Source organism: Ascaphus truei, chromosome 6 (assembly GCF_040206685.1).
Source record: "Ascaphus truei isolate aAscTru1 chromosome 6, aAscTru1.hap1, whole genome shotgun sequence".
Taxonomy (NCBI): domain Eukaryota; kingdom Metazoa; phylum Chordata; class Amphibia; order Anura; family Ascaphidae; genus Ascaphus; species Ascaphus truei.
The window spans coordinates 36,163,224-36,188,338 of NC_134488.1; the positions used below are offsets into that span (position 1 = coordinate 36,163,224).

The 25,115-nt window shown below is 44.1% G+C and overlaps 2 protein-coding genes across 2 annotated transcripts in view; one reads left to right on the forward strand and one right to left on the reverse strand.

Annotated features, from left to right (window-relative positions):
- Positions 1-69: 69 nt before the first annotated feature.
- Positions 70-12,069, forward strand: SDHD (succinate dehydrogenase complex subunit D). The gene is made up of 4 exons (XM_075603994.1): positions 70-189; positions 5,341-5,451; positions 7,394-7,538; positions 11,159-12,069. Exons 1-4 carry the CDS (start codon positions 159-161, stop codon positions 11,322-11,324), a joined length of 453 nt encoding a protein of 150 aa, XP_075460109.1. The 5' UTR covers positions 70-158; the 3' UTR covers positions 11,325-12,069.
- A 4,111-nt stretch (positions 12,070-16,180) lies between these two features.
- The window catches only part of LOC142496907 (interleukin-18-like), a 31,716-nt gene continuing 22,781 nt past the window's right edge, over positions 16,181-25,115 (reverse strand). The window contains exons 5-6 of the mRNA XM_075603996.1: positions 22,315-22,451; positions 16,181-20,543 (exon numbers count right to left, since the gene is read on the reverse strand). Coding sequence (XP_075460111.1) covers positions 20,319-20,543; positions 22,315-22,451 — 362 coding nt within the window. The 3' untranslated portion in view covers positions 16,181-20,318. The remainder of the gene's footprint in view (positions 20,544-22,314; positions 22,452-25,115) is intronic.

Here is a 25,115-nt window from a genome sequence, read left to right on the forward strand (position 1 = left end):
TAATACAGTCACAAAAGGCACCAAACTGCAGCTTTGCACACGTTTGCTTGTTCAATAAAGTTTTGTTTGGGGCCTGTCTGGCTTCCTCTCTTCCCTCGACTCTATGGTGCTTTTCTACTTACTTCCGGGAGTGACCTTGGTGGGGGGGACTGGTAAACATGGCGGCTCTTATGAGATTTAGCTCCAGAGGTGAGTCTGACCCTGTTATATAGGAGATTAAGTTGAAAAAAAGACATATGTCCATCAGGTTCAACGAATGCTGTGATATTATGTCCATTTACTATCTCTCATCTACTATCCCTTCATCCCTCATCTACTAGCCCTCATCTATCAATCATCATATATCAATCATCCATCAATAATCCCTCATCCATCAATTATCCCTCATCCATCAATCATCCCTCATCCATCAATTATCCCTCATCCATCAATTATCCCTCATATATCAATCCTCATATCAATCATCCCTCATCAATCCACTGCTTGATGGAGCCTCCCCAATGGTACTGCGGTTGCAAGCCTCTCTTCTCTCTGATTTCATCCATCTTACTTTTAATTGTCGTCTTAGGCCTTGGGCATAGACACTTTGCCCGTGCGGAGGCGCGTGTCTGGGGGCGGGCCAGTGACGTCACGGAGCTGGTTCGTCCTCATTGGGCGAACCGCTCACGTGACCGACCCTGTGCTCCAGCACGCACAGAAACTTAACATTTGTTAAGACACACGCTTCCGCAGGCGTGCGGAAGCGTGCGCGAGCCCCTGCTAAAGCCGCTCTCATTGCGGCTGCAGGGGCTCAGTGCCGAGCATAAGCGCGCCTTAGCACGGGTCAGCGCAGAGGCATAAGTCTTTTAATTTCCCTTGGCATCCAGTCAAGTACCATCTTTGTTTGATGATGATCATTTCTTCTTGTGATACCGTCATTTTAATTTCTTCACCCTTGTGGTTATGTCACAGACTTTTGTTTGGTTTCAAACCCATTCATTCTTGTTCATGTCTTCGGGTAACACCCATTATACATCTCTCCATACTTCTTTGAGCCATCCAAGTTTCACATCCATATGTGAGCACAGGTAGAATACACTGGTCGAAAACGTTCCTCTTGAAGCACATTGGAAGGCTTCCTTGGAAGATTGTCTTGTTTCTTCCAAATACACTCCATTCGATTTTCATTCTCCTATTGATTTAATTCACAAGGTTCCCATTCAATGTTTCTTGCCAGCCAAGGTGGACAGTCTTCAACAACTAGTTCCTTTTTTTTGTTGATCTGGGCAAATGTGACATATTGTGTTGAGCATCACGTTGGTCTTGCTGAGATTCAAATGGAGGCCAATTTCTTAGATAAGTAGTGTTCCCTTCACACACAGTTGTGTGAAAAGACTCCAGGGTGAATCTTTCTAATTTTTATCTACACGGACAAAAACACATTTGTGTGTGAAATCATGAATACATATGGCAGCAAACACAACTTCATATGTGGTGTGCTAGATCAGAGGTGCGTAAACCGGGGGGCGCAGCAGTTAAAGAGGTCCCGCGCTCTCCCCCCCCCGCAGCCATTTTAAATTAAATGCCGGTGGATCGCGCGAGGCCTTTATAATACACTTGCCTTCCAGCGACACGTCGTCCTGGTAACCCAGTCACATTACCATGGCGACGTGATGTCACATGTCCCGCGTGTCATTTGTTGCCTGGGTCAAGCACGGGGGGGGGGGGGAGGGGGTGTTTACGAGGCACCAAGGAGAGCCGGCAGGGGTGTGCACAGGGAAAAGTTTGCGCACCCCTGTTTTAGATAGCAGTAATCCTGGGCACAATATGCTCTAAAAACTGGAATAGTCACAAACCACTGAAAATTGAAGTCCCCGTTTAGAATATTTTTTTTAAATATGCAGCAGAAAACTGGGCACTCTTATCCCCTAAATTTTTTTGTCATCCTCAGTGCTTAGGTTCAAAATGTTGTTCCCTCATAAGGGTTTTAAGGTACTTGAGTCCGGTAAGGTTAGACAGGAACGGATCCCAAATATCGGTGCTCAGTGAACAGATGGAATAAATAGTACATATAGATACTAAGTACTAAATATCACTGGAAGTGGAAAGAGCTCTGATGCAAGCCTAGTGAGACTCTTGAGACCAGTGCGTATATGTCTCCTATGTGAGTGAATGATATAACAGTCCCTGTGGTGGGGACACACCTATGTATATATGATCATGGTACCGTCCATTTAAGCCACTGGAACCAACACCCTTGAGTAGCACTATAGGAAAGGTCATAATATCCTCAATGTGATAGAGGGAATAGAGTCCTCACATTTGTGGCAGCTGTTCCGGATGCGTGTATCACACCAACATGTAGCAAAGAAGAACAATCCGAGGATTAGATGCGGAGCACAGCTATGTGAAAAGATGGGGGCTAAACACCAGCAAATGGGTTAAAAAAATAAGCCTTTAATCCATGGTAAGTGAGGGATAAAAAAGAACACTCTGACGCGTTTCGGGAGACAATCCCTTTGTCAAAGAGTATTGTCTCCCGAAACGCGTCAGAGTGTTCTTTTGTATCCCTCACTTACCATGGATTAAAGGCTTATTTTTTTAACCAATTTGCTGGTGTTTAGCCCCCATCTTTTCACATAGCTGGGCTCCGCATCTAATCCTCGGATTGTTCTTCTTTGAGTCCGGTAAGTAATGGGTTCATGGCCATGATATTTCGGGCCAAGAGGACCCTTTATTAAGCCAGAGTCCCAAAATAGATGAAAGCCTTATAGCATTTCTTTCTTTGAGTCGTTTTCTGCGTTGGGGTAGGTGCGCCGTCCTGTTCTTGTGAGTGCCCGCGTTCTGGCTTGTTTCGGCGTGTTCTCTGATTTTATGCTGGAGTCCTTCTGGACTGGCGGCAAAAATAACAGTATAATCTTTCAAGTGTTGCTGTGCAAAGCTTGGGTGACATGGTGCATCCCCGCCGCACTCCCTTGCTGATCCTTATCTTGCTGTTATCTTCATGTAATCTAATGGTTTTTATTGCCTTTGCCGCTTCTGGGAGAACGCATGGTACGTAATGGTGGTTTCTTCTCGCTCCTCTTCTCTTTTCTTCTCGCTAAACCGCTGCTGGTTTATCTTGTGTCATCTGTTCTCGTACAAGTTCTCCACTGTCTTTATGAGAAGCGCCTTGTCTTTTTATTGTTTCCTCTTGTTTGACTGCAGTGATTTACATCTTCCCAACCACAAGTCGCTGATTCGTCCACTTTAAGCTTTCGTTACTGTATATTCGATAGTTTCCTTCACCACATCGCAGTTACTGTTTCTTACATCTTCAGTTATACATTTGTGGATTTTCTTGCACAGCTCTGCATAATCAGCTATTGTTATTGTATTTTGGGATTGCTTCATTTCTTGTTGTCTCCTCAGTAACTGCTTTCTCATATCTGATATTTTCTTATGCTTTTTGTTAGATTCCTCCAGTTCTTTCTTTGCTTTCAACTACAAGCGTCATAATTGGTTGATAACGTGCCCCTGTTCATTTCGAGCAAAATTAAGCGAATTTTAAGTTCTAGTTTAAATTGTTTGCTTTTTTTGAGGTTATTGATGTTGGTTGTTTTCTACTTATTTTTTCAAAATCAGTTTTGTATTCAGATGAGGACTGTACAGTTTTCAATCAAGTGTTTCTTGTCAGTATATAGTCTATTTAATTCTTGATTCCATCTCCATTTTCTATTTGCATTCTTTTTGAAGAATTAATTCATGATGTAGACGTTCTCCCATGCAAATTCTATCAATCTGCATCCATGTTCATTCCTGTTGCTGTAACCCATACTTACCAACTGATGCTTCGTCTTTCTGCTGGACACCAATCTTTGCATTGAAATCTCCCAGAACAATCTTGAGTTGACTAGTTCCTTTAAGTTGGTTGATTTCAGGGTAGAAGTCTTCCACATCATTGTCTGTGTGACTTGATGTTGGAGCATACACTTGGATTATTTGAAGCCGGTATGAGCTTTCATATTCCATAATCCACCATGTTGTTTCTCCATCTCTTGTTAACGATGAAGCCTAGTCCACTGATACTACTATTTTTGGTACCTCTCTAAGTGAATAGGTGTCTGCTTTTGAACTCAATGGGGCTTTCATCTTTTCTTCTTCACTAAGGCCAACAATATCCCGTTAAATCTTATCAAGTTGGTTTTCCAGTTCTTGCCGTGCTGCTTCACTGGAGAGAGTCCGGCAATTGTAGTTAGCTAGAGTTAGGTTTGAACGACCACTTTTGTTTAACCTCCGGGGATTCTTAGCACCCTCTGCCTTCATGTCTTCTTCCTGAATGCTGTCAAGCCCAGGAAAAATCCAGTCTCCGGAGAAAGATGTCCATTTCTTTTTGGTGTATTCCATATTTTCGGGGTTGAGGCCTTACTTCCCATGCCGGCCTCATTTTTCATTTTGGCAAGTACCTTTCCCACTTTAGCTTGGTATATAGTTCAAGCTTTCATAGTATGGTTGAATCTACCAGCACAAGTGCCACTATACACCTTGAACGCCCATTGCCACTTTCCTGCCACGGCAGTGAGATAAGGATTTGAGGGATGGATACATATATACAGTGAGATGGGGGTGTCCCTGTGTATGATCGTGATGTGCCATGGCACCTCTGGTTCTCAACGAGTTAAATAGGACTGTTTTTCCTGTAACATTTACCCCCCAGTCTAAGGTCACCTAGTTTCACCCCAAATTCTATTCAATGATGACACGACTGTAGGTGCCATAGAGAGAGCTCTGAACAGAACGTGGAGCACCCAAACATTTTGCCAGAGGTAACATTAAAAAGAATGGGCAGAGATATAACAAATTTTTTTTCTTTCCTCCAATCCCACTCTAATTGTCCCATCTAATTGTGCACTTGGGCAGGTAACTTTAGGTTTGGGTTAATTGCCTCTAGTACTTGGCCCTGGGCAGTATCAATCCAGGAATTTCAGAAGGTTGGCATGTAATAATGTCCTGGGGCGGGCTAGTTTACCTGTGGGTCTTGAATTTCCTGCCCTGGATAAATAATTTAACTTGGGGTCGCAGAAATCTGACCAGCCAATAAAAAGCTTCAGGCGCGGTTATACATTCTGCAGAACATGTTTAGAATCTATATAAGTGCAAGAAATCTCACACTTCCTCTAATCCGGCAAAGAATAATACTGACTGGTTTACTGGGTCACTGTGCTTGCAATCATGTTGCAAACTGACTACAACTTCATTTCCTTTTGCAGTGTAAAATAATGTGTATTTCCACGTGAGCTGCCTCTATGCATTCCTGGGAGTATCTGTCTGCCTGTGTACATGGAAAATAACGGATTCATTTTCTTTTCTTTCCCTCCATAGCTTTTGCCCTGAACAAATCTCTCTTGATCAGACCGGTGTCTGTAGTTTCTTTGCCACAAGATCGTCTTACACTTCAGGCCTCTCAGATCCACGTTTCCCCAAGTCGGCATGGTAAGTATTAAAGCTTCATCGGAAAAACCCATTTTGGGAACGTGACGTTACGTGCCAGCGAACACGAACTATTTATACAATCGTAACAAGAATATGCTGCTGTGGGCCGTTGTGTGGTCAAAGTAAGGACAGTTCCACGAGGACCAAAGTGAACTGACGGCAGTATCAAGCTCAGTAGCTTCAAAGCAGTAATCCCCTCCGAAACTCCCATAATGTTAGTAACTTACCCCCTGAGCAGCTCCTGCTCTTTAAAAAGAATATATATATGTTTTTGTTTTAGGTCTACATAATGGTCAAATGTTTTGGGGCATTTTTATGATCTGTACCTAATCTCTTTTTAGTCATACGACTGTGACTTGCTGTATCCACACGGAGAGTTCTTGTTTTGTTTGACTGATGATGGTCAGAATAATTAGTTTAAAGTAATTACAAAGAACGATAATTGCTGGATAACACTGGAATAAAGTGCACCCGAAGAAAATAGAAACACTCATTTTTCAGCAAGAAGCAAATAAGTAAACATTTTATTTAAATGATTGAATCTTTCTCAGGAAGCCCATGACATTGATACGTTGTTTTGGCCCCTTTTAAACCGAAATCAATGCTTATCCACCAGTTTTCCAAAAGGAGGGGCCAAAATCAAATTGCAGCTGTCCCCCCTACCCCTGGGGAGGGAGTGCGGCTTACAATGCATGCTTTCTCAGACACACTATTAGAGAGGGTCGGGATTCCTTACAATGCATCTGATCTCAGACGCACTATTAGAGAGGGTTGGGGTTCCTTACAATGCATCTGATCTCAGACGCGCTATTAGAGAGGGTTGGGGTTCCTTACAATGCATCTGATCTCAGACGCACTATGAGAGAGGGTTGGGGTTCCTTACAATGTATCTGATAGACGCATTATTAGAGAGGGAGGGGTTCCTTATAATTTCATAATGTAATTATAGGGTTCACTAACCAAAAAAAGTATAAAAAAAACAAAACGCTGCACTAGACACTTGGATTTCTTCCTGCGATTAGTTGGAATATAGCTGTTTTGGTGTCCAGATTTTTGTTTGTTAAAAACAGAGCTTCCAATAAAGTTGGGATATCGTATTGTAAGACTCATTACATTGATAAGCTAGAGGGGGAGTTATCAGGAAAGGTTTTGGGGAGGGGGTTATGGAAGAAGGTATCGGGGGAGGTTTTGGGGAGGGGGTTATGGAAGCAGGTATCTGGAGAGGTTTTGGGGAGGGGGTTATGGAAGAAGGTATCGGGAGAGGTTTTGAGGAGGGGGTTATGGAAGCAGGTATCTGGAGAGGTTTTGGGCAGGGGGTTATGGAAAGCGGTATCGGGAGAGGTTTTGGGGAGGGGGTTATGGAAGGAGGTATCGGGAGAGGTTTTGGGAAGGGGGTTATGGAAGGAGGTATCGGAAGAGGTTTTGGGGAGGGGGTTATGGAAGGAGGTATCGGGAGAGGTTTTGGGAAGGGGGTTATGGAAGGAGGTATCGGGAGAGGTTTTGGGGAGGGGGTTATGGAAGGAGGTGTCGGGAGAGGTTTTGGGGAGGGGTTATGGAAGGAGGTATCAGGAGAGGTTTTGGGGTGGGGGTTATGGAAGGAGGTATCGGGAGAGGTTTTGGGGAGGGGGTTATGGAAGGAGGTATCGGAAGAGGTTTTGGGGAGGGGGTTATGGAAGGAGGTATCGGAAGAGGTTTTGGGGAGGGGGTTATGGAAGGAGGTATCAGGAGAGGTTTTGGGGAGGGGGTTATGGAAGGAGGTATCGGGAGAGTTTTTAAAGGAGCAGAGAAGTTGCCTTTTCGTTCCATTCGTATAATCCCCAAGACCTGCGGCGACATTAACCTCTGTGCCTGTAAGTTTCATAAATCTGACACCAGGAAACCCTTTCTCACCACGTCAGTGATAAAACGATGTCCTCTTACATCCACCCATGTGTCTTTCCAGCTGGATCCAAAGCTGCCTCACTGCACTGGACCGGCGAGCGGGCAGTGAGTGTGGCTCTGCTGGGCCTTCTCCCCGCGGCTTATCTGTACCCTGGCGCTGCCGTAGACTATTCGCTGGCGGCAGCCCTCACCCTCCATGGGCACTGGTAAGGAAAACGGGGGTGACTGGAAGATCAAGGGCCTGTCTTTGTTACAGAAGGGACCGGGGTTTATTTTGAGGGGGGAGGTGTGATGTCATTGTGTGATGTCATTGTGTGTTCAGGGAGAGTTTGCACAGGCAGTACCTCCTCCCCTTATCTTTATTTGTTCTGTTAAGGATGGGTAGGACTAGGCGTAAAGAAAAAGCATCTTACTGCTAATCTCACTGCCTTTGAAGTGGGTGTACCTGGTTTGAAGCCATGTCCGTTCAACCCCGGTTCCGATCTGTGTCCACTCTTATTGTTACCTTTTGGCCTGAGGCACAAGAATTAGATTATAAGCTCTCTGTGTTAGAGACTGCAAACTGTATAATGTCAGTGCTATATATCAAATATATATTTAATATTATTGTTCAAAGGCCCTTAAGAAATACAACATCTTCATTTCCAAACCCCTAAAAGCAGCCAAACCTTGGCCATTCGCCCAGTTTAACTAGTGTGAGGAAGCCATTGAGACTGCCAATGGTTGTTCTCTGGCTGGCAACGTGAGTTGTACCTTGAACTGCCACCAGGAGGCACTGTTTTTACTGAATAGATTTCATCTAATAAAACTTTTCCCTTCCTCTGAGACCAAACACTTCCACCCCAGTGAGAGCGATTCGTACCCTCCCATCGCTAATTGTGTGTGGGCGTGCAAACACTCAACTAAGATGGCATGCCTGATACTGTTTAATTGTGCAGACTTTGGTCTGTGTGTGTTTCTGTGTGCGAGACCCATGGGGAGATAAGTCTGTGTGTGCAGGAGGCAGACGTTTGAGCCACTCAAGCTGAAAGATTAGTGTCATGCTGGATGTATTTGGGACTCCTTCTTTACTGGAGGAGTAGGAGGCAGAGATAAAGGTACAGAGGGGTGTTGGCCTGTTTACCCTCTTCTGAAACACACCGTGACATCACACAAAAGCATGTAGCCGGAGGGGATCACACTCCTGTCCCCCAAGCTTCAGCTCGGCATGTTTACAAACAATTACAAAAATCTGTTTGTGTTTAATTTTGGCAAAAAGTCAATCACCCAGATTTGAACATGTCATTTCTATGAGCGCACTTTGGACCCGGGACAAAAAGTCCAGTTAAATAGAAAAAACAAAACAATATGTGGTGTATATTACACGAGCTGGAAGAACGTAATGTCAGCTGGAGTTTAATATAATCTCTGCATTAATTCTACATTACTAGTCCTATAGTACAGAGGGGCTCAACCCCAGTCCTCAAGCCCCCCGCAACAGGTCAGGATTTCAGGATATCTCAGCTTCAACACAGGTGGCTCGATCAGAGGCTCAGTCAAAGACAGCCTTTGGTTGAGCCACCTGTGTTGAAGCTGGGATATCCTGAAAACCTGACCTGTTTGGGGGGGGGGGGGGAGGCGCTTGAGGACTAGCGTTTTAGCACCCCTGTCATAGTACATTGGGGAGTCCACTATGTGTATTACAGATATGTCTTGGGTCAGGTCCTAAGTGTAAGTGTATATACATCCTGGTGCCTGCATGCGTCCACTAATTTAAGTTCTTCTGGACATAGATGCCACACGCTCTGTGTATATGGTGTTTATACCCAATATTCCACCTCCCAGTCCTCTGGTTGGGTTACATTGGGTGTTTATGCAGACTCGGATATATTGATGATGTTCGTAACCTGACATTGTCCCGTGGAAGAGAGATGCAGGAACGAAGATAGCGGTTGGAGGGTACGGGCCAACGGGAAAATCTTTATTAGAACATGACTACAGAACAGTCCCTGTAACGCGTTGTCTGGAACGGCTGCCTCGCGTGAGCATTTACTAAACACCATCCACGGGCAGCACGCGTGCACGGCCGAAGTTCATATACTAGCAATGGGCTGCTCAACTTCAGTCCTAAAGCCACTCCAACAGGTCAGGTTTTCAGGATATCCCAGCTTCAGCCCAAGTGGCTCAGTCAGTCCCTTCTTCAGCACAGGTGGCTCAATCAGAGGCTCAGTCTTTGATTGAGCCACTTGTGCTGAAGCTGACATATCCTGAAAACCTGTTGGGGGGTGGGGGGGGGGTGGCTTAAGGACTGGAGTTGAGCACCCCTGTTCTAGTCCAACTGTAGTTCTGGGGTGTTCATGAGCCAAAATATTCACCCCCAGAAATAGTCAATCAAAATATTAGGTGAGATCCAGCCCCCCGGAGCCGGAGGTATAGGGCCCACACTTTAATCTAAAGAACATCAGACTCGCCTGCTGTAACTAAGCAGGGTTTCAATACGTAATTTGCTCATTAAATAGACTTGACCTTCAATGGGAAACGTAGTGCGTCAGCATGTGTAGGTACAGTGCGTAATGACGGCAAAGGGCAGGTAGGGTTACCTTTTATCCTGAAGTGCCTCTACCCCAACTGTCATTGAGATAAACAATGAATATACAAAACCGTGAAATAACTCAAATATAGCAGCACGTCATAACCTTCAAATGTAGTCATGTCCAATACAGCGCGAAGAAATCCTAAATATATTTCTAAGCCGTTTTTCCTCAGATGAAATGCTGTAGTATATAGACAAACGGTGTATTTCCAGACTGAATTTGTGTGTGCGATGTGTGTTATAGTGAATCAGAAACCAGGCCCCAGGTGTGATTGCACGAGAAATCGAAATGGGATATAAAAAAACCCAACAATACCGGTGAACAAATGTGCAGATACCGAACCAGAGAAAGATTCAGGAGATCCTCGTAACGCCGGGATTCCCATAACTTCGATGAGGATGGGGGCTTAATCCTGCGTTACCTGCCATACAAGTCCATCTCCCCCTAAATCCGTAAGAAGGCTCCGGCCTTCTGTCATACTATCAGGGTGGCCCACCGTTTTCCGGGGGCTCAGGGTTGAGCTTTTGACCTGGGTGGGGAGGGGGTCTGGGCCCTTAAGTTAAGATGGGTTGGCGGCCTTCAAGTTGCTAAGCGGTGACAGGGGGTAGTTGACGTCCTCAAGGTTGTTAAGCAGCTTGGGGCTTTCAAGTTTCTCTTACACCTCCCTCCTGGGGCACCTCACACAGACCAATGCTGGGATTCGGCCCTCCCTGGTGCCCCAGATCTGGACCAGGGAGGTCGGTGGGCTGTCTGTCCCCAGTGAAGCCCCTTCCCACCCTCTTGCCTCAGACAGTAAAAGTGCGTCCGCTCCTAGCACAGCTCTAGATGTTCTCTCCCACGCTCCCCCGGTGTCCCTTCTGTGCTCGATTACCAGTCTCTTGAGTAAGGTCAGGGCACCTCAAGGTGTTAGCGGGAGTGGGGCCGGAGCAGGCTTTCTGTGGATCCCACGGAGGAAAGGGCCCGGCCATCGGAAGTCAGGCTCCACTTCTGGAATCATCAGGCCGTGCCCCTTCCGCCTCAGGGCACTTGTCCCGGCACTCCCCCATCACTATCATTATCTGGTGTCTATCAGCACATACATGCAAACCATACTCATTACACTTGGATAAATCTTCTCATTCAGCAGAAAGGCAAGGGGAGCACATCCAATGGGAAGTTAATTAATGGAGTTTGATGGGGTATATTGCTTTGTAAGTATAGAAAAAAGGGGCTACAAAAAGGAAAAGCAAACATCTCTTCTCTTTGCTTCTCAGGGGGTTCGGACAGGTTGTGACCGACTATGTTCATGGGGACACAAAGGTGAAGTTGGCCAACGCTGGCCTATATGCTCTCTCGTCTGTGACCTTCGCAGGCCTCTGCTACTTCAACTACCACGACGTGGGCATCTGCAAAGCCGTGGCCATGCTGTGGAGCTTGTGATAGCCGACAGACGATTGTATACCAACGCTTGTGCTTTATAACACACCTGGAAGGGAAAGGAGAATGGAATGGGCTGCCACATTGATCACACACCACAGACCCGGCAGGAGAAGCACACGTCTCATGTATGGAGGAGTGCGGCCAAACACATCACAGATCCCTGATCGTTTAGGGGATAAACAGTCTTCACTGCTGTGGGTGACCAGTACTTGTGGGGTCTCCCCAGGAGTAAAGCTGTGTGCGCTATCATACTGTTAATTTCTTAACACACAAGCACTTAATGGAACTGATTTCATGCCTAAAAAATGGATAACATACCAATAAATAACTATATACAGAGAAGTGGTGAGACCTGCCTTTGTAAAGAGTTGAAGCCTTTAACCCTTTAGCAATGCATTCCTGGACCCTCGGGTAGTGAACGGGTCAAGGTGCTGCCTCTGTTGCCTTTAATTTGCAGAATGTACATGTTTTCTGGGAATATCCCCATCTAATAAATGTCAGCGTTTCCTCTAAGAAACAACTTTGCGCCTTAGATCCGAGTCAGCGGGATAAGCATGTTGTTGAAGGCGTTTTACATTCAGCTCGGCGATTTTGCTTTGAGAATTAGCTGCTGAAACTGATCAGTATTGAGCTTTGGAGAATCATTCCCCAAAGAAGACTTTAATGTCCGCACCATGCAGCCGGCACTCGGGAGATAATACAGCCTGTTTGTTTGTTTAATGCCTGAAATAAAGAGATGACAGAAGTGTTTGTGTGATATAGTCTTTAATTTGAAAGCCTTTGGCTGGAATACAGGTCGGTGGAAACACACACAGGTTGCCTGCAGTTTTACACGTGGTGTAGACATTGTTTTTATAGGAGGGGGGAAGGATCGCGTTGAGGTATCCAGAGTCCTTGCAGGAGATGCGTGATGTCACATGCAGGACGTGGCTGCAATCCCCACCCTTCACCCAGCTGCGGGCATGCTGCGCGAGCTCCGCAGCAGGCCCCGGTATAGTTTGTATGGACTAAACATCAGCCAGCCCCCAATCGGGATCGGTTTAGAGGGGCTAATTATTACCAACTACTGAGGGATAAGCTTCGAACATCTAGTGGATGGAGCAGTGTTTCCCAACTCCAGTCCTCGGGGAACCCAGCCAGGTCAGGTCTTAAGGATATCCCTGCTCCAGCACAGGCGGCTCTGTCAAAATGACTGAGCCGCTGATTGACCCACCTGTGCTGGAGCAGGGATATCCTTAAGACCTGACCTGTTGGGGTTCCCCGAGGACTGGAGTAGGGAAACACTGGGATGGAGAGATGTGTGGACGTGTCGTTTTTGATGTAGCTCTGCCATTTAATGTAAGGGCCGCATCTTTTACATTTTAATATATAAAGGTGCTATTGAAATATTGATGTTGGTTTTTCTTGCGCTCCTCTCTTTTTATGTGTTATATGTACTTTACTGGCCCCGGGGATCACGGGAGTGAGAGGGAGCAGCCGAAGTAACCTTCACTTAGATCTGTAGTGGAATCCCTATCAGCGCAGTTGCGCTTGTTTTTTGGTAGAAGAACAGTGTATCCCACGCCGTGTTGGTGTTACACCCCCAGCCTTATATACGTAAATAGACAGCTCTTGATACATGCGGTTGACCTTTTATGAATGTTTACAAAAGGTGATAGAGAAAACACAATTTTAACGGCTCAATATGAACAATTCCCAATCTGACACACTTGGAGACGTCCGGCCAAACATGTAACATTAACCTGTCTACTAAGCAAGACTCTCTTTACAGGGGGAATCCCTCATTGCTGACCAGAAAACTGTCTGACTGGTTCCCTAAATAATTCTAACTCCTAACACGCTTGGCTACTTCCATTGTTTGGAAAGGAAAAACGCGTTGAATTTCTTCCGGGATGAGGAAATGTTTCAATTAAGTGTTTGCTTTACTCTTATCTCACTGTCCTTATCAGAGAACCAATAAAGATAAGGCAAAGTAGGGTGGGGAGCTGTGTTGGTCCTTCATCTGGTATATCTGTACTGTGTACTCGATGAAGGATACAGAGAGGTTCGAAAGCTTGTAACATCAGCTGTTTCTTGGTCCAATTAATGGTATCATACTCACTACTCCCTCTCCTTACTTTGTTGATGCAATAAAGATAAGGAGAACTCACTGTCATATCAGACAAACTGGAGCAGTCAGCAGATATGAAACTCCTCCCAAGTCTCCGCTCAACGTGTTTACAAACGAACTATAAGCAATTATTTTAAAATACTTATATGTGTCAGATTTTGGTTAAAGGGAAAGGCATCAATCACCCGGATGTGACCCCTTAAGCGTGTCCCCACCATTAGTACACTTAGTCACCGTTAAAGGGAGAAGGCGCGGTTCATTGAGTAAAGGCAATGACTCTGGTACGGAGTTTGGAGCATGTATTACTGTGGATATGAAAATAAAAACTAGTGATACACCTTATCCCCTGGTCCAATCACACTTTGACCCCTGCAGACAGATATTTTTTCTTATTAAAGCAGCAATCCTGCCTACTTTTCCTTTTGATTTTGTTACAGAATTAGAACTGAGGGTGAAGCAGCGCTGTGAGTAACTGACTGGCACTGAGTTTGAAGCAGGGGAACCTGGTTCAATTCCCAGTGTTGGCTCTTTATGATCTTGGGCAAGTCACTTCATCGCCCTGTGCCTCCGTCACCAAAATCATAGATTGCAAGCTCCACGGGGCAGGCACTGTGTCTGCAAAATGTCTCTGTAAAACTAGCATTGCTATACAAGAACAAATTATTATTATTATTATCCCTGCTTCAGCACAGGTGGCTGAACCATTGGCTCAGTCAGAATGACAGCCACTGATGGAGTCACTTGTGCTGAAGCAGGGATATCCCTAATACCTGGCCAGTTGGTGGCCCTTGAGGACTGGAGTTAGCCAGCCGTGGGAGGCAGGACCTGCGCGTGTCCCACGCCTGCATTACTCAGCTGGGAGATCACGGAATTCCCCTTTTATCACACAATCCGCGGCTGCCAAAGTGGCCGGGTGATGAAATACAGGAGGGAAGGTTTTTTTTTTTTTTGACAAACGTTTTAACCCCTTGAGTGCCACGAACCCTCCGGCACAGTGCGGTCATGTGACTGTAGCAGCCATTTTCCAGGCACTGGGCAGGACACGATCTAAGTGGGGGGGGGGGGGGGGAACCTCCGCTGGGCGTGACATAGCCACTACATCATGGCGCCGAAGGGTTAAACCCTCACTGGGCCGGAACGCCATGGAAAAAAGCAGGGGTGCTCAACTCCAGTTCTCAAGCCCTCCCCCCCCCCCCAAAGGTCAGGATATCCCAGCTTCAGCACAGGTAGCTCAATCAAAGACTGAGCCCCTATTGAGCCTGTGCTGAAGCAGGAACTGATTGAGCTACCTGTACTGAAGCAAGGATATCCTTAGAACCGGACCTGTTGGGGGAGGGGGGGGGGTGTTGAGGACTGAAGATGGCCGCCCCTGTACTAAGTTGTTGGAGGACTATCTAGAGCTATTGGTAATAGCAGCTTCTCAGGTATCCCTGTGTTGCAATTAGTATGAATAGTATTGCATATGTTGCGTGCTCTGTATGGCCTGCCGGCCGCCACACCCTTTTGTTACTTTAGCCCTCGTTCGCACTCAACGTGCCTACTTCCAGAGATACATACTTCCAAAGGGGGTGCCGGTACCTCTCTGCAAGCTTCAAGAGCCCCACGTCACGTGGGCCATTAGGAATCTGCACCGGGTGACATCGCGGCTTCCTATTGGCCGGCGGGAGCTTTGAAAAGCGGCCATTACGTGGACCCAGCTGACGAGCCGAAGTGACCACCAGCACTATTTTAACACGGACACCGACAAGAATATGCCTGCCACATTACACAGCTGCTCAGTACATCCTGGGCATAGCCAATGACCCTAACCACAGATGGCTATTTCGACCTTTTGGGTCTCGTCCGTGTGCGGCTGGTTATACTGGCTCTGCAATTTCAAGCAGGGATAGTTTCAACCGCACATTAAATAAGTTATGGTGGGTAAAAGGGGCAAAAACCCTCCACTATACAGTATACAGCAAATGAAATATCACTTGTGAGACAGGTCTGCAACCATGCCCTTCCCCATTATCTCTTAACATACAGTGCTTCCACTGCAGCCAGGGATTCTGGGAAATATCACGAACTCTTCATATCAGATTTTTCTGGGATTTTTAAAAAAAAAAAATTAGGGCGCAAAATGGAAGAAAGAAAAACCGTCCCAAGTTTCAGCTTCTCTTTACAGACTTTTAAACATTATTTAAAAAAAAAAAAAAATTGTGTGTCAGATTTAGGTAAATCTCCCAGATTGAAGCTGTTGAACATGTTGCTGCCATGATGATGATGTATGTTTAAACAAACAAAGGGTTAATGTACTAATTTGCTATTTCAGTTGTTTTTCTTGGCTGCTTGTCAGTAGAATGTTCAGAGCCGGGAATGCCATTGTTGTCCCACTGCTCAAAACGAGAAAGTTAATTAAACACATGTACGAGGGCACATGTTCAGAGACAGATGCGTAGGCGGCTCTGTCATGGCGCTGGCTCCTCCCACTACGCAGCACGTGCTCCTGGGGTTTAAAGACCCTGCCCTGGAAGATTAAGCTTCCTCGTGGTACGTGAGCATGATCGTTGGCCTGCCGGGGAGAGAAGGGCGCCGTTCTGATTGGATACTAAATTACAAAAATACTTAATTTAAAAAATCCAAAGAATGTAAACATTTATTTTTAGTACAAAATGAATAATCAAAGCATATTATACAATAGAAGTGACCATACCTGGGTCCCTCACATTTACGACCCAGCCAAATCCCAATAAAACACGTACACTGATTTGGAAAGAAAAACAGCCCAAGCTTTATTAAACTTTTACAACGTGAACCGTGCCAGCAAAACCTGTTCAACAACTACCAAAGAAAGAAGATACAACAACGGGCGCTCCAGGGAGGAATGATGGCAGTGAAAGTGGCAATAATAAAAGTGAGAAACTGTGAGTCACTGCCAGGACAACACTTGCCTCACTCTGCCCTTACCTGACTGCATCCAGGATCCTGACGCGGCGTGTCGAGAGATCCGAGCGAAGGGGGGTGGTGAGAGCCTGAGAGCAGTACTCGCTGCTATTATGTGACTATAATCTTTTGACATTATGTAAGTGTTCATCTCATCGGTTTTTATTAAATGAAGTTGTTGAAACGACTGGATTGCACTGTTTGGTTTTTCGTTCTGAAACCATGTATTGCCACATCTACATTGCGCTGAGTGACATTATCCAGCTAGGAGAGGACTGACTAAAGATCACCCCATTCTACTTATTGCCACAGTTTTGGAGATGCACTTTATTCTTTGGGAGAGTGAGTTCCCATTCTATAGAACACTTCAACAAAGAGGAAGACCCCCACTGTTAAAAACTTTATTGCACTATGTCATATTATTATTCTTTCACATGTACAACCTATTGATCTGCACTCCCCCACTGTCTACAAACTAACAACTACCATTGCCAGCCACTGGCATCCCTCCCACGGGCACAGAAACCAGTCTCTTCTCAGGAAATAGACAAAATCAGAGGGAGGAGGGAGGGGGGAGGGGGGAGAAATCCCAACCTCTGACAAATTGCAAATCATCAACACCCCGAAAAAGAAAGATAGAAAGCCCACAAAGAGAGGAACAAGAGGAGGGATTAAAACCATTTAAAAAAATCCTAGCAATATAGATGTACAGTCATTAAGGATTTTTTATTTGAGCAATGTAGTTCTGACACCAGACTAGTGTACTATGTAAAGGATTGACCTTTGCTCCCAGTAGCAGGATCAATACCTTTAATACATACATAGACATTAGTAAATTTGCTACAAATCTTACATTGAAGAAATACTTTATGAAACAAAATGTAACTCATGAGGTAACAAGGGATAATGTAACCACCTGTGAAAGATTCACACATACATCATGTAAAAAGAAATCATTATTCTATCCGAGCTACCTAAGGGGAGGACATATAGATATCTTTAGTAAGTTAGTTCCGGAGGATATTGAGAAGTTGGAAACAAAGAAAAAACATAGGACTAAGAAGAATATGACAAAAAAAGAACTTAATGCAGTACAAGAATTAATGAAAAGAAAGGACATTGTAATAAAATCTGCGGATAAAGGGGGGGGGGGGGGTGGTGATCCTTAATAGACAAGATTACGATCTGGAGTCATTTAGACTATTGGGGAATTCTGTTACTTATACCCCATTAGAGGGAAATACAACAGAAATATTCCAGATGGAATTATTGGAATTACTTAACAGAGGTTTGAAAGATGTTATTCTCAATAAAAGTGAATGGGAATATCTGTATGTAGAATCACCAAGAATCCCCATTTTCTATTATCTACCGAAACTACATACTGATCCCACCCATCCACCTAGCCGCCCAATCGTGTCCGGGATTAAAGCTCTCACCTCAAATCTCTCTGGTTATATAGACCAGTTAAAAGAACAAGTTAAAAATTTGAGATCATATTTGAAAGATACCATTCAAGTGCTAAATATCCTGACAGACATTGAGTGGAAAGAGAGCTATATCCTAGTTACATGCAACGTGTGCTCACTTTATACAGTAATTGACCACACACAGAGCTGTAATGCTGTCAAAGAAATTTTGATTAAAGATGCAACTTAGAATTGGAACAAGTACAATTTGTTGTTGGATGCATTAAACATATTCTTGGTCATAATTATTTTTGGTACAACGAACAATTTTTTCTCCAAGTTAGGGGTACCGCAATGGGTACCAGGTTTGCGCCAAATTACGCAAATATCTTTATGGGTATGTGGGAGGACCAGTATATCTGGTCCGATCACCAATTTGGCGCAAACCTGGTATGGTATCGCTACTTAGATGACGTCCTCCTGATTTGGGAGGGCAGTGTGGATCTTTTAGAGTTATTTTTGTCAGAATTAAATAACAATCCGTACAATTTATGGTTCACATCAAAATTTAGCAGAGAACAGATTGAGTTCCTAGATTTACTGATTTACATCGAAGATGGCCAAATAGAGACATAGACATTTATAAAAAGTGTAGACACCAATAACTTTTTATTAGGGGATAGTGGACACTCAGGAAAATGGATTAACAATTTTCCACTAGGTCAAATGCAGAGGTTAAGACGGAATTGTACGCAAAAAAAACATCTTTGAAAAACAGGCCCATGATTTAATGGGGAAATTTCAGGAGAGACATTATAAGAAAGAAATAATAGAGGATGCATACAGAAAAGCCTCACTTATGGATCGGACAGATCTAATCCAATATAAAGTGAAAGAGAATCAGAGGGGAGAGGAAGGGAAGGTATCTGTACCTTTTATAACTAGGTACAATAATTCAGCAGGAGATATTAGAAAAACTATATACAAACATTGGAGCATTCTACACAAGGACCCAATGCTTCAGCAGATACTGTCGCGGACCCTTTAATCCTCCAGCTTCCCCGTAAAAATGCGGGCATGTTTTCAATTTGAGCCGGGGTCCTCCGCGCGTCGGCCGCATCTCCAGACAAGCGCTAATGGCACTTATCATTAAAAGCGCCCGCGGCGGTGGAAAACTGCGAAAAAACGTCGCATCTGCACGCATTTTTAAAAAGCCAGCGGTGGCGGCCGCAGGAGGTTAAAGGCGGCCGCCACTGTACTTCCTTCCAAACCAGAAATTATTTTTACTAAGGCTGCAAACCTAAAACAGAGGCTAGCACCTAGTTGTTTAAACAGGAAAAAACTAAGCCAGTAACTGTGACAAGGGTTTTTTTTTTAAATGTCAGACATGTAAAGGTTGTAAATTACACCCAAATTCTCAGAAGAGCTTTAAATTTGTACAATCAGAGGTATCACAGGTTAGTTACGATATACTGTACAAGACCTGATAGATTGTAATTCATGTTATGCTGTGTACTTGTTGCACTGTCCTTGCAACACGCAATACATTGGAAGAACAACAAGGAAACAAAGTACGTATCGCAGAACATGTAAGGAACATAGAGAAGGGTTTACTACAGCATAGTGTTTCAAAACACGTCAAAGAATTTCATTCCCAAGACCCAAGGGGTCTAAAATTTATGGGTATCGAAAAAGTTAGACCCAGTTGGGGGGGAGGTGATCCAATAATTAAAATATCAATATACAAGTTCCCGCTCACGCGATGCGCGCATGCGCGGGCAAAGACGCTCGCGCTTTTGTAAATACATTTTTTAAACTTTCCCGCTTGCTCAGAAAGCCTGCAATTGCGCCCCCCCCTCCTCTTCCCCACTGCACGCGCAAGTTGCAGGACACCCGGCGCACATACTCTAAGCATGAGCGCGCTCAGCGCCAGCGGGGATTCAGCCTTACGGTGGTTCTGGGTCTAGAGCGGTAATTAGGAGAGCAAGTGGTAACATTATCCCATCGTGGAGCAGGGGTATCCTAACAGGGGTATCATAAAAAACCTTTCGGAAAAAAAAAACTATTGTTTTGTGTCTGAGAAAAAAAAAAAACTTTATATTTTCCATGTACATTGCAAACCAAATCCTGTCCGAGAGCGACTCTAAGGCAGGAGTGTGGGCCTTTTTCCAGCTCCAGTCAGTCTGGCATTTTGTGACATTATGGATATGGATGACCAGGGACATCACTCCACTCACAGAGCAAGAGGCGCTAAGAGACGTCGGGCAATTTAACCAACACAACCTCTTCCTTTAGATCCGACATTCTTCTGCAGAAATGTGGGGTTATTGGGCAAGACCACCAGCGAGGCAAAAAAAAGAACTTATGCTGGATAAACTCCCACCCCCAAGATAACGGGGAGGTACTACAGTATATTTTATTAGTAGGAGTATATCAATATATAATGAATGGCATTAAAATTCATATCTAGAAGCGTGTGCAAATGTGTAGCACCATTGAGTGAATCGTTACTGGGGTACAGACCCAGCATGGGCGGTGTTCGGGGTTTCTATTTTACTGTTTTGTGAGTTTAAATTGGACAGTGTCATCCAACTCATCTGTTGATTTTGGCTTCATAACTAGTTTGTGTTTGCCAGCTTCATGCCTGAAAGCCAGGTAATAGCCCTTCTTCAGCGCAGATTCGAATTTGAAGCGAATGGCATCTCCTTGAGTGAAGTGTCTTTGGTAGAAAATGATCCTGCTACTGTTCCCTTCAATAAAATTGGGAGAGTCTCCATCCTGAAACGTAGAAGACATGGAGAATGGAATCGCAGACGCCCTGAGCCTTCTGTACAGTGATGCTGATTTCACTTTCCCGAGACAGAATGAGAGGGAAAGAGAATGAGAGAGAGAGAATGAGAGGGGAAAAGAATGAGAGGGAAAGAGAATGAGAGGGAAAGAGAATGAGAGGAAAGTGAATGAGAGGGAGAGGGAAAGAGAAAGGGTGAATGAGAGAGTGAAAGAGAGAGTGAATGAGAAAGAGAGTAAACGAGAAAGAGTGAACGAGAGAGAGAGCGAGAGAGAGTGAACAAGAGAGAGAAAGAACGAGAGAGTGAACGAGAGAGAGAGTGAACGAGAGAGAGTGAACAAGAGAGAACGAGAGAGAGAGAAAGTGAACGAGAGATAGAGAGTGAACGAGAGAGAGAGTGAACGAGAGAGAGAAAGTGAACGAGAGATAGAGAGTGAAAGAGAAAGTGAACGAGAGAGAGAGTGAACAAGAGAGAGAGAACGAGAGAGAGAGAAAGTGAACGAGAGATAGAGAGTGAACGAGAGAGAGAGTGAACGAGAGAGAGAAAGTGAACGAGAGATAGAGAGTGAAAGAGAAAGTGAACGAGAGAGAGAGTGAACGAGAGAGATAGAGAACGAAAGAGATCAAATGTGATCACTAGTGGCATTAGGAGCATTACAGGCGGCAATCGCGGTGCACGATAAAGGAGATGAGAGCACAATAGATCACAGGGAGTCTGTAAGGCCCTAGGGCTGATGTGTGCATTTTGGACATAATACATTTACTTTTTTTTACATCATCTGTGTGTTGTGCCGGTATTACAGACCACTTGTGATCTAATTTCACTGTGCACTACAATTGCTTCCTGTAAGGCTCTTCACCTAGTGCAGGGGTGGCCGACTCCAGTTCTCAAGGGCCACCAACAGGTCAGGTTTTACGGATATCCCTGCTTCAGCAGAGGTTGTTGCCAAGTCAATGATTGGGTCACTGATTAAGTCACCTGTGCTGAAGCAGGGATATCCTTAAAACCTGTCCTGTTGGTGGCCCTTGAGGACTGGAGTTGGCCATTCCTACACTAGGTTGTGTGGCCGTCATGTGGATATCTATCTCTCTATCTATCTATCTATCTATCTATCTATCTATCTATCTATCTATCTATCTATCTATCTATCTATATACACACATACTGTGAGAATAAAGAGCAAGAGTTGCCATGTGAACAATCTACTGCAGGCTTTGGGCCTTTTAAAATCAAAAACAGCTAGGAAAAGTAAAAATAAGGTTGAAAATCTGCTTTAAAGGGTATTACACGGAGCTCACTTTCATAATAGGTCACATCAGTGGAATGGCACATTTAATGTGTGTTTATTTTGTCCAACTATCATGAATATACACTTTACTGGTAGAAGGACAGAATCTACCAATTAAACAGGCAATTCAAGCTGCACTTTAAAAAAAAAAAAAAAAACCTTTTTTGTTTTAATATATTAAGTCTTTAATTATCTTTATTGAAAACTAATTACCTAATCTGGTAATTACCTAAGCTGCTGAGTGATTAGTTCTCCTGTGATCGATCAGCAAAGATCCTGCTTCCCAGGGCTCAATAAATGGCCGCCTTTCCACGTGTCTCTGGGGTATACATGTCTCTGTGGTACACGTGTCTCTGGGGTACATGTGTGTGTTTGGCTGGTGGTTACACTCTGCAGGCGCACACGTCTTGGTTATCACAGATATACAGTTGAATGGTTCTCAGGTGAATGTTTGGAACGGATAGATTGGTACCTGGAAGCGAAGCGTCCCCTCGTCTGTGCAGTACATGAAGTAAGTCTTCTGATTGTTATCCTTGATTGTGAATGACACAGACAATCCATCCCCCTCGTTCGTGTTTCTATACGCTTTCAGGTCAAACAGCACGGCCTCTGGAGGAAAAAGGGGCATGCATCGATTTTTAGTGCAACTTCCATTCGGCAGCTGGCCGATCAGTCCACTTTTCTCTTTTTTGTTTGACATTGTCTGTTACAGATGTAAAGGGGAGAGACAGGAATTGTTGGAAGTCCCTTCATTTCTGCCTTTTAGTTATTCTACGTTTCTTCTAGGACCCCAGGGAATTCACGAGGTGTTAGAAAGGAAGAGCCAGGTATATTGAGTGAGGGATATATATATATATATATATATATATATATATATATATATATATACTGTACACACACTTGTGTGAAAAGGAAAGTACACCCTCTTTGAATTCTATGGTTTTACATATCAGGACATAATAACAATCACCTAATCACCTGTTCCTTAGCACGTCTTAAAATGAGGTAAATACAACCTCAGATGAACAACAACACATGACATATTACACTGTGTCATGATTTATTTAACAAAAATAAAGCCAAAATGGAGAAGCCATGTGTGAAAAACCAAGTATATCTTATGATTAAATAGCTTGGGGTGATGATTTGGGCTTGTTTTGCAGCCACAGGACCTGGGAACCTTGCAGTCATTGAGTCGACCATGAACTCCTCTATAAACCAAAGTATTCTAGAGTCAAATGTGAGGCCTTCTGTCCGACAGCTAAAGCTTGGCCGAAATTGGGTCATGCAACAGGACAATGATCCCAAGCACACCAGCAAATCTACAACAGAATGGCTGAAAAAGAAAAGAATCAAGGTGTTGCAATGGCCCAGTCAAAGTCCAGACCTCAGCCTAAATGAAATGCTGTGGCTGGACTTTAAGAGAGCTGTGCATAAACAAATGACCGCAAACCTCAATGAACGGAAGCAACATTGTAAAGAAGAGTTGGCCAAAATTCCTCCACAACGATGTGAGAGACTGTTAAAGTCATACAGAAAATGATTACTTCAAGTCATTGCTGCTAAAGTGAAAATGAAACAAAAGTGCGCAACCCAAAAGAACCAAATTGTGTTAAAAGAACAGTGTCTGAATTGTGATAAACCTCAAAATAAAGTGAACCTTCCTTACTAAACAATTAGGGACAATAGTGCAGGCACAACCCTACTGTGGAAGTGAAAAAAGTATATAAATATATATAACCATACAAAACCGTTGGTTTGTTGCGTTTGCTGCTACAGTTAAAGGAGTGGCTCAACACTCCACGGTGCTATAGACAAAAGACAAAAAAACAAGCGCAAAACGCAAATAGTGAAGTATTTCAAAATTAATTTTAGTGTTTAAAAGAGGTAAGTATTCTGCGTACATCAGAAAAATAGAATATAAGCATTTTGTGTAACAATACACGAGTTACCAAATAGTGGACGACAGGACACACGATAGAAGGGAACGCCTCAGGTAAGTGGACCTCCGCACCCTCCAGATGTCATCTGACTCCTTGGTAATGGTTGATCTCCAGTCTCCAAACCGTCTCAGGTACACTATCTTTAACGGTCCTCGTGATGATAGAGGGAAGTCTGTATTCCAGACGGGACACACTATGTGTGCGTTAGGACTGAGTCTCTAGGTCCACAAATGTCTACCAGTAACGGGTAAATCACCGCAGTGTGTCCGCATCCACACCTCACAGGCCGTCGCTCTCCAGTGTCGTCACTCCTTGCGCATGGGTGTGACGTTGCACGCAGTGCGTACCTCCAATGGGAGACACCGGCAGAGTGTATAAAATGGCATAAAAATGGCATAAAAGAGCAATAAAAGCAGTAATCCTACGCGTTTCATAGCTAGAGTGCTACTTCTTCAGGGATAAAATCATTGCCATTACCCATGTCGCCATATACCAGCACCACCTCCCGCATTGGTCAGATAATTAAGACTGAGGTCCAATCGGGTGCATGGGGATAATTACCAGGGTATGGCATTGAATTATACGGAAAAAACATTTGAACAATACAACTTTAATCATATACAACTGTCATAAAAAGCAATACACATAGGGAGGGATATAAAATCTGTAAAGGAAAAAGAAAAAGATGACTTGAACATAAAACATACAGAATACACTGTTACACTAACGAAAAATGGATCACTAGGCTTGTTCAATGGATCTGATTCACGGCCATATAACCATAACATAGTTCAATAAAAGGACCAGACATCTATATCTTCATTTAACCCTTTCGGGGCCATACAGTCCAATTTGTTTATCCAAAAGGATTCCCGAGCAGATAATGCTTTGAGTCTATCTCCCCCTCTTCTATTGCAAGGGACATGCTCAATGCCGTTAAACGTTAGGAAAGAAGGATCCTTATGATGATATTTCAAAAAATGCCTAGATACACTATGTTTATCATAACCATTCTTAATGTTACGGATATGTTCCTGTATACGAACTTTTAACATACGCTTTGTTCTTCCGACATAGTGGAATCCACAGCTGCATTCAAGAAGATAAACTATATAGATCGAATTACACGTAATAAAATCCTTAATGTTAAATACTTCTTCTGAAGACTTGGAGACAAAAGTTTTTCGGTTGGCATGCATATATTTGCAAACAGTGCATTTGCTGCAATGAAAATTACCCATTGGTTTAGTACCGAGCAGGTTTAGAACATACTTGGTGCCCAATGTCGCTTGGGGCTAGCAGGTTTTTCAAGTTACTAGCCTTCCTATAA

What these genes read in the sequence shown, in the direction of transcription:
- SDHD (XM_075603994.1), top strand. Translation starts at nt 159, where the DNA reads ATGGCGGCTCTTATGAGATTTAGCTCCAGAG. An exon ending in CGTTTCCCCAAGTCGGCATG is followed by an intron (nt 5,452 to 7,393) that starts GTAAGTATTAAA and finishes GTGTCTTTCCAG; the next exon opens with CTGGATCCAAAGCTGCCTCA. An exon ending in CTCACCCTCCATGGGCACTG is followed by an intron (nt 7,539 to 11,158) that starts GTAAGGAAAACG and finishes TTTGCTTCTCAG; the next exon opens with GGGGTTCGGACAGGTTGTGA.